We start from the raw sequence: 16,952 nt of genomic DNA, 5'->3' as shown, positions 1-16,952 counted from the left end.
TTTCTCTACCCCAGTCTTAAATATTTTTTAATGACGTTTATACTTTTGGCCAATTGGTTATTGGTATCTTCATTATATATGTAGAGAAATGTTTCACCAAGGATTAGACAGCTAAGTCAGTGACTAGCATGTCCTGGGGCATTTTATAACCATTAAGGAGTCCTTAAAAGGATCTGTGGTGATGAGGGAGTAATACTGAGCACCAGAAGTCCAGATAAAGGGGGAAATTCAGAAAATATCATGCCACTCCAGGAATGGGAGGCATGAGGAATCCAAAGTGGCTAGGTGGCAGTCTTAACTTCCAGTTAATGGAATCATTGCTGTGTCTCATGGTAACTGTACTCTTCCTTTTGGAACTAAGACTTGGATACCAGCAGAGTTTAAGGTTGCAGTGACAGGAAGCAAACATTTTTCTAGTAGAGGTAATAGTGAACGGTGCCACTCCCATTTTTACCCCTTGATTCCTGTACCAATGAATCTTGGCTATGAGAGAAACTGTACCATAGAATGGACACTAATTAAGAATTTACACAGCCTTCTGGAGAACACTGCTTCAGCCCTGCAAGGTATTGCACCTAGTTAGGCTGCAGTTGAGTCTTCAAAAGGCCAATCCATTGTTCTGCAAATTTAACTGCTTCAGGATGATGCGGAACATGATAAGAGCATGTGCCCATTCCCACACTTCATTTACCATAAAATGGGTTCTTTGATCAGAAGCAATGCTGTGTGGAATACCATGATAGTGGATAAAGTGTTTTGTAAGTCCTCAGAGGGTAGTTTTGGCAGAAGCATTGCATGCAGGGAAGGCAAACCGATATCTGGAGTGTGTGTCCATTCCAATTAGTACAAAACACTGCCCCTTCCATGATGGAGGTGGTCCAATATAATCAACCTACCACCAGGTAACAGGCTGATCACCTCAGGGAATGGTGTGATATCAGGGAGTGCTGGTCTCTGCTGCTGGCAGATTGGGTACTCAGGAGTGTCTCTAGTCAAGTTGGCCTTGGTGAGGGGAAGTCCATGTTGCTGAGCCCATGCATGACTTCCATCCCTACCACCATGGCCACTTTGTTCATGAGCCCACTGGACAATGATAGGAGTGCCTGAGGAAAGAGGTTGGGTGCTATCCACAGAATGGGTCATTTTATCCACTTGATTATTAAATGTTTCCTGTTAAAGTCACCCTCTGGTGAGCATTTATTTGGACACAAATATCTTCATGTTTTTTGCCCACTCAGAAAGGTCTATCCACATACCTCTTCCCCAGACCTCTTCGTTACCAATTTTCCAGTTATGTTCCTTCCAGTTCCTTGATCTGGAACCATTGGCTACAGCTCATGAAAACAGCTCATTACACAAACACACCTCTGGCCATTTCTCCATCCAAACAAAATGAACAATCAAGTGCACAGCTTAAAGTTCTGCCCACTGATTTTCCTTCAACACTGTCCTTCAGGGATGTCCCAGAAAGGAGCTATAGGGCAACGGTTGTCCACTTGTGGGTGGTACCTGTAGATCATGGAGATTCATCTGTAAAGCAGGCCCAAGTTTTCTTCTCCTCAGTAGACTGATTGTAAGGAAATACCCCAGAGGCCATAGCTGTGGGCTTGGAAAGAGAAGGTAATTTGGCAAGAGTGGGGGCCGTGGGCATTTGGGCTATTTCCTCATGTAACTTACTTGTGCCTTCAGACCTGCTCAAGCTCTCTTTTCTACACCACTTCCATTTTATGATGGAATATGGGTGTGCATGCCCAGTTTTATGGCTTGGTGGACAGACAATGCTCAGTTCATGATAGACAACTCAGGACTCAGGGTAATTTGGTGGTCCATGGTTAAGCATTTGGTCTCTATTAAGGCCCAGTGGCAGGCCAAAAACTTTCTCAAAAGGACAGAAGTTATCTGCAGAGGATGGCAGGGATTTGCTCTAAAATTCTAAGGGTCTCTATTGTGATTCTCTCATAGGGCCTGCCAAAGGCTCCAGATAGCATCCCTATTTGCCACTCACACTTCCAGTACCACTAGATCTGCTGGGTTATGTGCCCCAAGTGGCAGTGCAACTTGTACAGCAGCCTGGACCTGTCACAGTGCTTCCTCTTGTTCTGGTTCCCACTCAAACTAGCAGCTTTTCAGGTCACTCAGTAAATGGGTACACCCAAATAAAAAATGTTGTCTCCAAAATCCAACAAGGCCAAATAGGCATTGTGCATCTTTTTTATTGTATTAGGGGCCAGATGCAACAGCTTATCCTTTATCTTAGAAGGACTATCTCTACATGCCCTGTGCAACTTGGCACCAAGAAATTTCACTGAGGTGGAAGGACCCTGTATTTTTGTGGAATTTATTTGCTACCCTCTGACACACAAATTCCTTACCAATAAGTCTAGAGTAATTGCTACTTCTTGCTCACTAGGTCCAATCAACATGATATCATTAATATAATGGACCAGTGTGATGCCTTATGGGAGGGAGAGATGATCAAGGTCCCTTCAGACTAGATTATGACATAGGGCTGAAGAGGTGATGTAACAGTGAATTAGGACAGTGAAGATGTATTGCTGGTCTTGCCAGCTGAAAGCAAACTCTTTCTGGTGGTCTTTAATAGCTGCAAGCCATGTATCAGGGATGTGATTTGCCCTAGCAATCAGATTTTACCACTTCTGGAACAGATGCTGCAATTGGAGTCACCATCTGGTTAAATTTAAGATAATCCACTGTTATCCTCCAAGATGCATCTTTTTTCTGCACAAGGCAAATAGGAGAGTGGAATGGGGAGGTAGTTGGAATCACCACCCCTGCATCCTTCAAGTCCTTGATGGTTGCACTGATCTCTGCAATCCCTCCAGGAATGCATATTGCTTCTGATTTACTATTTTGCTAGGTAATGGAAGTTCTAGTGGCTTCCAATTGGACTTTCCTACCATAATAACCCTCACTCAACAAATTAGGGAACCAATGTGGGGATTCTGCCAATTGCTAATTTATGCATTCTGAAACTGGAGAAATAACCACAGAATGGGTCTGAGGACCCAGTGGAACCACTGTGAAGTGGACCTGAGCTAAAACTCCATTGATCACCTGACCTTCATAAGCTCCTAGTCTGACTGGTGGTGCACAGTGACATTTTGGGTCTCCAGGAATTAATGTCAGTTCAGAGCATGTGTCTAATAATCCCTGAAATGTCTGCTCACTTATTTTTCCACAACGCATTTATCCTGGTAAAAGGCTGTAGGTCTCTTTGTGGCCATGTAACAGGTCCTTCCTAAAGAGGACCTGGCCTTCCCTTCATTCAAGGGGTTCTGGAACTGTAAACTGTCTCAAGTTTGGGGCTTGATTAAGGGGCCATGACTCCCTGTTTTTGTAATTCAAGTCAGACTTCTGTTCACTTGACCAAGTAAGAATTTAATAGACTGACCATCTATTTTACTTCTATATATTTCACGATCTACTAGTCAACATCATATGTCTGTGTGAGTCACACTATTTTGATTACTGCTTTGAGTCTGCTGTCCATTACTGCAGTCGTGCCAACATTGTCTTTGGTGGTTAAGTGCTGGCACTTGGTTTCTGTCAACCTGGCATCTGATCGCCCCCATTGTATTTAAGGGTTCAAGTTCAGTGACAGCAGTTCCCACGGTAATATCCTACTTAGAGAGAAGAGCAACCACAGAGTATTCAGGGATGATAGAGGTTGTCTCATAAATGCATTCCTCACAGTCCTGGTGAAAGGTGTGTCTTCTGGACATTCCTGGGGTGGGTGAGCAGGTCTTACATGATAAACTCACTCTAACATTCCTATCCCTCTTAGCCTTTGGATTTCCTCATCTACATTATACTATGGCAGATCTGGAATCTCTACTTCAGGCAATGTACGCCACCTTTTGGTCCATGCTTCAGCTAACCACCCAAATTGTTAGAGCCATTTCTAATCCCTTGTGCTACAACATTGAATCCAGAATCTCTGCTTGGTGAACTCATATCAATAAGCTTTGCTTAATACAATTTTATATTCCTTCCACCATTATCCCATACCCTTCATATCCACTCCCACACATATTCCCCTGATTTCTATCTATATAAATTGGAAAAATTATGCAATTCTTTGGGAGTGTGTAGCATACCTCCTCATGGATCACACTTCGTACCTTATTTTTTGTGGCCTGTTGGGATTTCATTCTAGTTATAAGTCTGGAAGAAAATGGGCAGTGGGCATGGGTCATGAAAAGAATCAGAAGTGTCTTACAAGCCATCTACCTCAGGGCATTCCATTTCAATTTCATCTGATGAAACAGGATTAAGCTCTTCAGAGAAAGGAGTGAGGGTTCTTTCCTCAGGGGAGGTTGTTATGCGTTTATCAGGCACAGCAGGATTAATCTCTTTAGGTGGAGGTTGGATGGCAGCTAACTCAGGGCAGACTGGAGGTCGGGAGGCTGGTTCCTCAGGGCACACCATACAGGTTTATGCGGCAAAGACTCAGCAGAATCTAGGATTTCAATGCCCCCACTGCCATCATTGTCCACCCATATGTACCCATTTCAATTTTCAGGATCACATTCCTTTCCAATCAATGCCCTCACTTTAAGAGCAGACACTCTGCAAAGTTGGGAAGTTAGTTTACATTGTAATTTAGCCACTAACACAATGAGACTCTGGGTCTAGTTTTCAAAAATCTTAAGTTTGTGACTACATGAAATAAGATTTTATTTCAGGGCACACATATATCCTTTCATGTCCTTCATGCAGCACTTAAGTTGGGAATTTGAAACTTGATTTTATTCCTTTCTTTTACAACTGTATCCAGTGTACTTAGGAAGAACCAGTCAATATCATTATACCTTTTAACTATACAGACTCTTTTAAGGTGACAAAAACACTCTCACCCAGAGCCTTGCCTCTTATAAGCATTTGAGTAGCCCTATCCAATGGTGAATTTTTATGTATCTCTATTGCCAACTTATGCTATTGACTATCAGTGCTATCTTGATTGTTGAAAAGAGTCACTAGTGTCTTTGAATCTAATCAGGTTAGAGAATGAATTCCCCACACCTCAGAACCAATTTAGAAATCTCATCCTATATTCTGTTTCTTAAGAACCACTCCTAGGGAAGTGGATATGGCTCAAGTGATTGAGCTCCCCCCTACTACATGGGAGGTCCTGGGTTTGGTTCCCAGTGCTTCTTGAAGAAGACGAGCAAGACAGTGAGCTGATGTGATGGGCTGGTGCAGTGAGCTAACACAGGATGATACATTAAAAAACAAAAGGAGGAAAACATAATGAGAGACACAACAAAGAAGGGAGTTGAGGTGGCTCAAGAAATTAGGTGCCTTCCTCTCTCATGGGAAGTCCCAGGTTCAGTTCCCTGTACCTCCTAAAAAGGAAGACTAGCACACAACAAACAGGCACAGCAAGTGCAAACAGTAAGTTGGAGGCAGGGGGGAGGGAGAAATAAATTTAAAAATCTTAAAAAAACAAAACAAAACACCACTCCTGGTACTAAAGGGTTCTATAGGGAAACAAAATCTATAGGATATATATATGTAATGTAAATATTATGAGATTATATAAGAATTGTCTCATGTAACTGTTAGAATGCACAAGTCCAAATTCCACAGGGCAGGCCATAAGTTGGGAACTCTGATAATGGTTTTTGATGAATTTCCCAGACAGGCTGGCTGGCTGAAGTACAAATGGAAATACTCTCTTCTGACTATTGAAATTATCACTTCTCTTCAGAGGCTTCAAATGATTAGAGGAGATTTCTTTCATTGTTGAAAGCAATCTCCTCAGTTGATTGTAGGTGTAATCAACCACAGATGCAATCAACTTACTGATGATTTAGGTCCAGGAAGCGTCTTTACAGTAACACTCAGGCCGGTGCCTGCTTGACCAAACAACTGAACACCGTCACCTGGCCAAATTACATGAATTTAACCATCACAGCTGGCAATCCTTGGCTTGCAAATGCATCACTCAAAGCTCTGCTTTCCCTATCTCCATATGGCCTTTGTCCCAAAGTTTATATGTCCAAATTTCCCTCTTCTTAAAGAATACTGGCCATAATGGCTTAGGGCCCACCCTAATCCAGTTTGACCTCTTCCTAACTAATCACATCTTCAGAGACCCTATTTCTAAATAAGGTTATGTCCTTGGGACTGGAGGTTAGGACCTCAACATCTTTTTTTTTTTTTTTTTTTTGGGGGGGGGGATGTAATTCAACCCTTAACAGTATCCAAAATTTTATTTCATATTTTATTATTTATTTTCTGCCTTTCACACTGGGTTATAAAATCCATGAAGTTAAGGACTTTATCACTTTTTAGTCACTGCTCTATCTCCACATAGTCTAGAATAGTGCTTAGAACATAGTGCATGTTCATTAGATAGCTATTGAATACATGAAGAATTAACTGACCATTTACAAATTTAATTTTCTCTTAAACATATACCCCACTGAACAGTGGCGTCTACTCTGCATATCATTCTTGTCAGGGTTTGTGTGGTCAGTCTCTGGTTGTCTGATGTTGCGGAACATACAATGCTAACCAACAACAAAGTGAAATTACAACAAGAAGGATTTCAGGAAGTTGATGAAGATAATAATGGGCAGAGCTGCTAAGCCAATGGCAAATCAGGGTCTGACAGAGTTACATTATACAAGAAATTTTAAGAACAAAACAGAGAAAATGGACAAGGATAATGAAAAGACTGGCGTTTAAAAAGAGAACACATTAAATATGAAAGAATTAAAAGAGGTTTTGGTAAAGATCAATGAAAACTTTGAATATTTTTACAAAATGAGTAACCATATGTGGCAGTTTGATATTGTTTATGATTCAAAAAATAGATAATGAATTATCTTTGTAAACTGCTCTGTCACTCAGGGCATATTAGATTATATTGGATTCAGAGGTTTTTCTTTTACTTGATTAAATAATGATTAAGGCTTTGATTGGGCCACATCAGTAGGATATTGAGTCCCCACACCCTTGATGAGCAGGGACTCACAGAGAAATCACACCACAGAGAAGAGAGTTTGGAGTTTTAATGCTAGAGTCCCAGAAGTAAGCACACAGAGGAGCAGAGAGGAGGCTCGATTAGACATGGCAGAGGCTCTGGGAAGAGAGAGGAGCCATTTGCCTGAAAGTCTACAGCTGACCTTGTGGAGAAAGCAGAGCAACTGAGCCAGGAGAGAAGACTTGGGAAGAGAGGAATCCAGGAAGCCTGAACCTTTGGCAGACGTCAGCAGCCATCTTGTCCTAACATGTGGCAACACTTTGGTGAGAGAAGTAACTTATGCTTTATGGCCTGATAACTGTAAGCTTCTACCCCAAATATATACCCTTTATAAAAGCCAGCAGATTCTGGTATTTTGCATCAGCACACCTTTTGCTGACTAATACACCATACAATCTTGCTTTGAAAATCAAACATGAAGTAAAGGATTTTAAATAAGGTGGAGAATATCTTAATCTTGTCATCATATTGAATTGTGAAATAATTTGGCAAAAAAACCTTCCTGTCAGCATTTCATTTATTCTTTGTTCATTCTAGTAAGTAGCACATAGTTGTGATTATAATAAAAATTTGGTTACAAAAAAGGAAAGCAATTTGCATAATTTGTTTTCATTTCTCAAGTTGAAGTCTTGATCAAGTCTAATTTTTCCCCATTATCTACTATGAAATTTGGGTTCCTTTTAAAAATGGGTTTTCTTACAGTGGTCTTTACCTGTACCATTTGTTTTGAGGACTGGAGTCATAGAATGTAAAAAGTATTTGGACATCTATTAAAATTATAGAGGTAGACAGAAAGGAGGAGCGAGAAGGGAGATGAAGGCTTCCTGGAAGAGGAGGTGTCCAGGTTGAGGTTTTATTGACAAACAAATTGAGGTTGAAAGAGGGTGAACAGAGAAGTTGGTTTTCCAAGTGAAGAGTGAGGCAGGTTGGGCTTTCTGGTTACATGTGGTTGTACTCAAATCCCTGTTCTCTTACTTGCTGTATGAAACAGGGCAACTTACTTAACTTCTCTGAGTCTGCCTTCTCATCTTAAATGAAAACAAAGAAAAAAAACAGCAACATCAAAGATGTAAATTATGATGAACTAATGAGGACATTTCAGTTCTTTCTCCTTCAAGAACTTGGGTATAGATAAATATGGCATTGTTTCTGTTGGCCAGTTTTAGTTGGTTTTTGCAGATTTGGAATTAGATGCTGTATTAGTCAGCCAAAGGGGTACTGATGCAAAATTTCAGAAATTGGTTGGTTTTTATAAAGCGCATTTATTGGGGTAGGAGCATAAAGATACCGGGCTATAAAGCATAAGTTACTTCCCTCACCAAAGTCTATTTTCACGTGTTGGAGCAAGATGGCTACTGACATCTGTGATGGTTCTGGCCTCCTGGGTTCCTCTCTTCCTGGGGCTGGCTTCTCTTTCCTCTCTGTGCTTACTTCTTTGGCTTCTCTTTCCTCTCTGTGCTTACTTCTCAGGGCTCCAGATTAAGGCTTCAGCATCAAACTCCAGCATCAAAAACCCTCAACTCTATCCTTTGCCATGTCTTTTATCTGCGAGTCACCACCCCACTCAATGCCCTAATGACATGGCCCATTCAAAGCCCTAATCATAACTTAATCACACCCAGGTATTCAGACCAGATTACAAACATAATCCAGTATCTATTTTTGGAATTCATAACCATATCAAACTGCTACATATGCCCCCTCAACTAGTTATATCAGGAGGTCTACTCCTAATAACTAGGAGCAATTCCTCCTGCTCATTCTGGAGGGTCCTTCTGAGTAGCACATGGGTGGTGGTGGTGGTGCAGGTAGCAGGGATAGTGGCAGTTTGTAGTAAAAAAATTCACCTTGCCCAAAGGAAGGTCTGCCCTTTTCCCTGGCTTCAGGGAGTAATTCCCTAAACCCCTGGAATGTTATGCCTGATATGCCTCTGTTTAGGGTGGGGTTAGCCACTGCCAGAAAGTCTAACAGTATGATTTATAGTAGGGGCTTTGAGACAGGCAGGATCAGCTTGACCTCCAGACGGGCTGAAGACTGAAATTGGCGATGTGGGTAGTTGATCAGTAGCCTCAATAAAGACATTGGACACCAAGGGCTTTCCTGGTTGGCAATACTCCATGTGTATTGTCACACATTAATATCAGGAAAGTAACATGTTCAAAATTCTATGGAAAGAGGATAACTAGAAGCTCTGCATTTGGTACTTTCCTGGACTCTACCTTATGTGCTTCTTCCTTTAAATGATTTTAATCTGTGTCCTTTAGTTGCAATAAACCATAACTGTGAGTTTAATAGCTTTCAGTGAGTTCTGTGAGTCCTCCTAGGAAATTATTGAGACTGTGGGCGGTTTTAGGAATTCCCTGAACATGCCATTGGTGTCAGAAATGAGGGCGGTTTTGTGGAATGTGCTCCTTCTAACTTTGCAGCTGGTGTCAGAAGTGAGGTTGGGCTCATTGACTGGGCTCCTTCAGACATTGCAGGCAGCAAACCTCGGTGGTTTGGTTGGGCACACAAGGACAAAAGATGGTAAATGATGATAGCAGAGAATCCAGAATCCATGGGCCACAAAAGCCACGTTTTCTGGTTATACAATAGGGAACAGAGCAAGCAACAGTTTTCAAATCCTTTAATTCATAGACTAGAAAATGTCCTCTGAATCTGGTTGTTAATAGTCAATTTACTGTAGATCAAACACCTTGCATTGTTGTATTTAGCGTTCATTTTAAGGAAGGCACTATTATTACCATCATTTTCCAGATGAGGACACTGAGATTTAGAGAGGCTATGTTACTTGGCTAAAGCCACACAGTTAATGGCAGAGCTGGAATTCTAATTCTGGGATCTTAACTCAATGAACACATTTTCATTTTAGAATAATCTCTTAGGTAGCAGTGTTGAATATGGGTTGAAAAGAGGGGCAAGAAAACAAGTAGTGAGACCAAAGAGAAAGATGATGTAATAGTTCAGATAAGAGATGGCTGGACCTGAACTTGGGTTATAGCAATTATAAGAAAAAGGAGAGGAAGGAGGCACAAGACATTTGGAAACAGAATTAACATGCCTTGGTGCAGCTCTCATAAACAATCAGATTCATCCTCACGAAATACTTATAGGTAAGGGGAAATTCTATCATGCAGTTTGTCACGCACCAGTTTAAAAAAACACGAAGGCCTACAGATAATTAGAAGAAAGGCAAGCAGGACAGGTGCCCTCCAAGATTTTAAATAATGTGTCATGGAGGCAGGCTTGGAAGAATCATGAACAATTCGAGTTCTTAAGGGTTTCAATGTCCTGTCCCACTGGGTCAGGATGGCATTTCTGGCTCCACTCCATTTTCCAGGACCCATTAGGCGATACTGGTAAGGAGAACATGGTCCAAAGAAAACTTCCCAAGCTAGTCTGGGATCCCTGAGGAACAGAAATGGGACACTGGGCTTTGCGCCTATGCATGCAGCGATGTCATCCATGTAAGAAATGTAGTCGCGTTTGTCTTCACTGGTATCTTTACTTCTACCCCTAAGAGGGAAAAAGATGGATCACTTTTCATTCATCAGCCCCTGCCATGCATTTTTTCAAGTGAAAAGTCCACTTCTCTCCCCTTCCCCATTTTATTACTTTCACTTTAGGATCAAACCATATTAGTGAATGTTTTTCCTTGAAAGAAAAAAATAAGAGTTTATCTAGAGAAGTGAGGGTCATTATTTTGGTTAAAGGAGATTTTTAAAAAAGCAACTTGGGAGAGCAGCTTTAAATAATGTGTTAGATTAAAGAATTTGCTATGAAGGTAAATTCTGATCAGAACAAATATATTAGCTGTTGAATGAATGACCATGATCAGAAGCACATATTTGTGGACCTGCATTATTTTAAAAATAGGGCCACATTTGTTGTGCCAGCATTGGACAATAATACAGATCTGAGTACAGTGTCTATTTACATCTATCTCTGTTGTTAGTACATTTTCATGATGTCCCAATATTATTCATTAATTCATTCATTCAGTAAATAAGTATTAAGTATCTTTCACATGCCAGACACCCTTCTAGGTGCTGGGGATCCAACAATGAACCAAGCAAAGCTCTTGTTCTCAAGGGGCTTATATTCTAATGGAGGAAATCAGCAGATTACTAAAAAGCAGGCAAAAGGTATATAATATGACAGGTGGTAATGAGTATTATGAAGAAATATAAAGGAGGGTAAGGGAGAAAGTCAAGGGTGAGACTGTGTGGGTTGCTATTTTATATAGTATTGTCAGGGAAAGCTTCTCTCTTATGTGGTGATATTTGAGCAGAGTGAGCTATCCAGGTAATTGGGGGAAGAACGTTCCAAGCAGGGAGAATAGCTGGTACAAATATTCTGGCATGTTTGAGGACTGGTGAGGAGACAGTAGTGACTGGAGTAGTATGGATGGTGTGGGAGAATGGTGGGCAGTGAGACTATAGAGATTGCTGTGTGCCCTGTAGGGTTGAGGACTCAGTGAGGATTCTTTGAATGAAATGAGAAGCAATTGGAGTTTTCTATACCAAAGACCAATATGATGCGAGTCGTTCTCATAGCTGTGTCAAGAATGGACTGTAGAACAACCAGAGTGGAAGAGGGAGACCAGATAAGAGATGACTGCTCTTCAGGGAAGATGGCAGATTAGAAAGACAAAGGACTCTCTTCTCTCCCAGAAAAATAACTAAATTTCCAGGCAGAAATGGCCTGGAAAAAAATGTTCTAGGGTTTAGAACACCAGGAGAAGGCTAGATACCACCCAAAAGAGAGAGGAGTACAGGGGGATAAAGTCTCAATGTTAAGACTGAGGAGATCCTTCAGCGGCAGTTGCTGGCACTGTACCCTTACCCTACTAGCAGATAATTTTGAATTCTCCTCCTTGGGCCGGTGGCTACAAACAGAGGGGGCCACAGGGATCCATCTCTCTAGGAAATGGGAGAAAGAGGGATGGAGTCTCAGACTGATTCAGCTTTGGCCAACAAATTTGGTCTGCTATGTTCTACCAGGCCAGGTGTGTCACCCCATTCTTTGCCTTGGGAGCTGACAAGGGACTAAAGAGATCCAACCCTCTCAATCACTCTCCCTATTGACCCAGACTGGTTGTTGAGGATGCAGAGTGGAGTGGAATTATTTCTACTTGCAAAAATGGAGGTGGCCACCAGCAAAGGTTCGAGAATAGCCTCTGAGGAAGTTTGGATTGCTGGCTCTGACTAGCCTCCAGACAGGATCATCTGCCACATTGCTGCTGCCGCTAATGCAGCAAACACAAACTGACCAGGCTTTGAACAGAGAGAGCTGCTGAATTGCACCATCTGCTGGTGGACCAAGGAAGCCCATGTGAAGAAATTAAGGAAGTCCATGTGAGGAAATTAAAAGTAAATAAGGGAAGTGGATTTGGCTCAACAGATGGAGTGTCTGCCTACCATATAAGAGGTCCAAGGGTTTGATACCCAGGGCCTCCTGGCTCATGTGGTGAGCTTGCCCATGCACAGTGCTGCTACATGCAAGGAGTGCAGGCCCACGCAGGGATGCCCCCATATAAGAGTGTCCCATGCAAGGAGTGGCCCCTGTGCAAGGAGAGCTGCCCTGCATGAAACTGCAGCCCACCCAGGAGTGGCGCCACACATACTGAGAGCTGATGCAGCCAGATGACTCAACAAAAGGAGACACAGATTCCCAGTGCCACCTGATGAGAATACAAGTGGACACAGAAGAACACACAGCAAATAGACACAGAGAGCAGACAATGGGGGGAGGGGGGGAGTAAATAAATCTTTTTTTGAAAAAAAGTAAATAAGAGAAGCCTTTTCTGGCCTTTATAGACTCCCTTCTGACCCAGATTTGAGCAAGTAACAGGGGCAGTCCTAAAGACCCAGAACAGGTTGAACTAAGAATCAAACAATGGCAGTAACACACAGCCTCCTACCACTAAATCCCCATGAAAGAGAGAGAAATTGAACATCAGAGTAAATGCACCATCACAATCAGATGCCTAGACATCAGCAAAAAAAAAGTAAAAGCCTTACTAAGAAAATAGAAGAAATGGCCCAAGCAAAGGAATAAATATATCAAAGACCCAGATGAGACACAGGATTTGATACAACTAATCAATGAGATGCATACAAATTTCCAAAATCAAATTAGTGAATTGAAAGACATCTTTATGGCTAAAGAGATAAAGGACATTAAGAAGACACTGATTGAGTCAAAGAAGAATTTGAAAACCTAAATAGAAAAATAACAGAGCTCATAGGAATGAAAGACATGATAGCTGAGATCAAAAACACATTAGAGGGGAGCAGATATAACTCAGTAGTTGAGCACCTGCTTTGCATACACAAGGTCCCAGGTTCAATTGCTGGTACCTACTTAAAAAAAATTAGAGGCATACAACAGCAAACTTGAAATGATAGAAGAAACAATAAGTGATATAGAAGACAGAAGAGATGAAATTACAGAGACAGAAGAACACAGAGAGAAAAGAATGGAAAAAATTTAGCAGGGGCTGAGGGAGTTGAATGATAACACAAAGCATAACAATATAGGAGTTCCAGAAGGAGAAGAGAAGGGAAAGAGGGTAAAAAGAGTATTTGAGGAAATAATGGCTGGAAATTTCTCAACGCTCATGAAAGAAATGAATTTACATGTCTAAGAAATGCGACATACCCCAATCAGAATAAATCTGAATAGACATACTCCAAAATACATACTACTCAGAATGTCAAACACCAAAGATAAAGAGAAAATTATGAGAGCAGCAAGGAAGAAGAAAACCATCACATACAAGGGACACCCAGAAAGATGGTGTGGATTTCTCATCAGAAACCAATGGTATGAGGGCGGTGGACTTGGCCCAGTGGTTAGGGCATCTGTCCACCACATGGGAGGTCCGCAGTTCAAACCCCGGGCCTCCTTGACCCGTGTGCAGCTGGCCCATGCGCAGTGCTGATGTGCGCAAGGAGTGCCATGCCACAGTGTGTCCCCCATGTAGGGGAGCCCCACGCGCAAGGAGTGTACCCCGTAAGGAGAGCCGCCCAGTGCAAAAGAAAGTGCAGCCCGCCTAAGAATGGCACCGCCCACATGGAGAGCTGACACAACATGATAACACAACAAAAAGAAACAGAGATTCCCGTGCAGCAGACAACAACAGAAGCGGACAAAGAAAACACAGCAAATAGACACAGAGAACAAACAACCGGGGGGGGGGGGGGGGAGAAAAATAAATAAATAAATCTTTAAAAAAAAAAGAAACCAATGGTATGATATAATTAGGATACTGAAAGAGAAAAATTGTCAGCTGAGAATTCTTTATCTGGCAAAATTGCCCTTCAACTATGAAGGTGAGTTTAAAATATTCACAAATAAACAGAAACTAAGAGAGTTTATAAAAAAGAATCACATTTGCAGGAAATATTAAAGGGAGCCATGCAGCCAGAAAGAAAAAAAAACAGGAGAGAGAGAGGCTTGGAGGAAAGTGAAGAAGGCAAGAATAGCAGGAAGGATAACCAGAAAAGGTAAAAAAGACAGATGAAAATAATATATGACATAAAAGCCAAAAAATAAAATGGTGGAAGTAAATAATACATTTACAGTAATATCACTGAATATGAATGGATTAAACTTCCCAATCAAAAGATATGGATAAAAGATCATGGATAAAATGGATAAAAGAACATGAGCTATTGAGCTATCCATATGCTGCCTACAAGAGACTCATCTTAGACCCAGGATGGGCTGAAAGTGAAGGGTTGAAAAAGATACTCCATGCAAACAAAAAAAGAAAAGGGGTAGCTATGCCAGTATCAGAAAAAACAGACTTTAAATGCAAAAAAATTTATGATACAGAAGGCCATTATATATTAACAAAAAGGACCAGCCATCAGGAAGAAATAACTGCACCTAACCAGTGTGCCCCAAAATATGTGAGGCAAACTCTGGCAAATGGAAGGGAGAAACAGACATCTCTACAATAATATTTAGAGACTTCAACACACCAGTCACATCATTAGATAGGACAACTAGACAGAAAGTGAACAAGGAAGCAGAGAACATGAACAATATGATAAACAAGCTAGATCTAACATATACACAGAACATTGCATCTCAATTTAGCGGGTTATACATTCTCCTCAAATGCTTATGGATCTTTCTCCAGGAGAGACCACATGTTAAGTCACAAGGCTGGCCTCAATAAATACAAAGAGAATGAAACTATACAAAGCACTTTCTCAGATCATAATGGAATGATATTGGAAATCAAATTGATGGAAAGGGGAAAATACACAATTGTGTGGAGGCTAAACAACACACTCCTATATGATCAGTGGGTCAAAGAAGAAATTGCAAGAGAAATTAGTAAATATATTGAGACAAATGAAAATGAGAACAAACTTATAAAAACTTATGGGATACAGCAAAGGCAGTGCTGAGGGGGAAATTTATAGCCCTAAATATTAATACCTATATTAAAGAAGAAGAAAGAGCAAAAAATCAAAGATCTAACTGAACAGCTGGAGACTAGAAAAAGAACAGCAAACCATTCCCAAAGTGAACAGAAGGAAAGAAATAATAAAGATTAGAGCAGAAATAAATTAAATTGAGAACAAAAAAACAATAGAGATAATCAACAAAACCAAAAGCTGGTTCTTTGAGAACATCAATAAAATCAACAAACCCTTAGCTAGACTAACGAAGAAAAAAAATGAGAAGATGCAAATAAAGTCAGAAATGAAAGGTGGTCGTTACAACTTTACAACTGATCCCACAGAAATAAAAATGATCAGAAGAGGATATTATGAGAAACTATATGCCAAAAAAATAGACAACCTAGATGAAATGGACAAATTCCTAGAAACACAAAAACAACATACAATGACTCTACAAGAAATACAAGAACATAGCAAACCAATCACATGTAAAGAGATTGAATCAGTCATCAAAAATCTCCCAACATGTAGCAGATGCAGCTCAAGTGGTTAAGCACCTGCTTCCAAAGTATGAGGTCTCAGGTTCAATCCCCAATACCTCCTAAAAACAAACAAACAAAAAAACAAATGAAAAAACCAACTCTCATTGGGGAGCAGATGTAGCTCGGTGGTTGAGCACCTGCTTCCTATGTACAAGTTCAATCCCTGGTACATCCTAAAAAAAAAAAATCTCCCAACAAAGAGAAGTCCAGGACCTGATGACTTTACAGGTAAATTCTACCAAGCATTTCATGCATTAACAACAGTCCTGTTTAAACGCTTCCAAAAAACTGAAGAACAAGGAAATTATCAAACACATTTTTATGAAGCCAACATTACTCTAATACCAAATCCAGATAAAGATGCTACAAGAAAAGAAAATTACACATCAATCTCTCTAATGAACGTAGATGCAAAAATTCTCAACAAAATACCTGCAAAAAGAATCCAACAGCATATCAAAAGACTTACATGCTATGACCAAGTGGGAATTATCCCTGGTATGCAAGGTTGGTTCAACGTAAGAAAATCAATTAATGTAATATTAACAAATTGAAGTGAAAAAACCACATGATCATCTTGATAGATGCAGAAAAGGCATTCGACAAAATATAGCATCATTTCTTAATAAAAACACTTAGAATGACAGGAATAGAATAAAAATTCCTCAATATGGTAAAGGACAAAAATGAGAAACCCACAGCCACCCTTGTACTCAATGGGGAGAGGTTGAAACCTTTCCGTCCAAGATCAGAAACATGACAAGAATGCCCACTGTCACCACTATTAGTCAATATTATGCTAGAAGTTCTAGATAGTGCAATTAGAAAAGTAAAAGATATAAAAGGCATCTGTAGCAGTTTGATATGGTTCATGAATTCCAAAAATAGATAATTGGATTATGTTTGTAAACTGTTCTATATATGGATGTGATTAAATTATGATTAGGCCTTTGACTGGGCCACATCAGTAGGGTG

At 40.6% G+C, this 16,952-nt stretch overlaps 1 protein-coding gene across 5 annotated transcripts in view; it reads right to left on the bottom strand.

Moving 5' to 3' along the window:
• Positions 1-9,621: 9,621 nt before the first annotated feature.
• FMO4 (flavin containing dimethylaniline monoxygenase 4) overlaps positions 9,622-16,952 on the bottom strand; it is a 43,712-nt gene continuing 36,381 nt past the window's right edge. For all 5 annotated transcript variants that reach the window (XM_071207573.1, XM_012523799.4, XM_012523798.4 and 2 more), the window contains one exon: positions 9,622-10,528. In XM_071207573.1, the coding sequence (XP_071063674.1) occupies positions 10,120-10,528 (409 nt within the window). In that variant the 3' untranslated portion in view covers positions 9,622-10,119. The remainder of the gene's footprint in view (positions 10,529-16,952) is intronic.

The sequence above is a fragment of the Dasypus novemcinctus genome, chromosome 13, assembly GCF_030445035.2.
Source record: "Dasypus novemcinctus isolate mDasNov1 chromosome 13, mDasNov1.1.hap2, whole genome shotgun sequence".
Lineage (NCBI taxonomy): Eukaryota > Metazoa > Chordata > Mammalia > Cingulata > Dasypodidae > Dasypus > Dasypus novemcinctus.
This window is presented reverse-complemented; position numbering and strand designations above follow the sequence as displayed.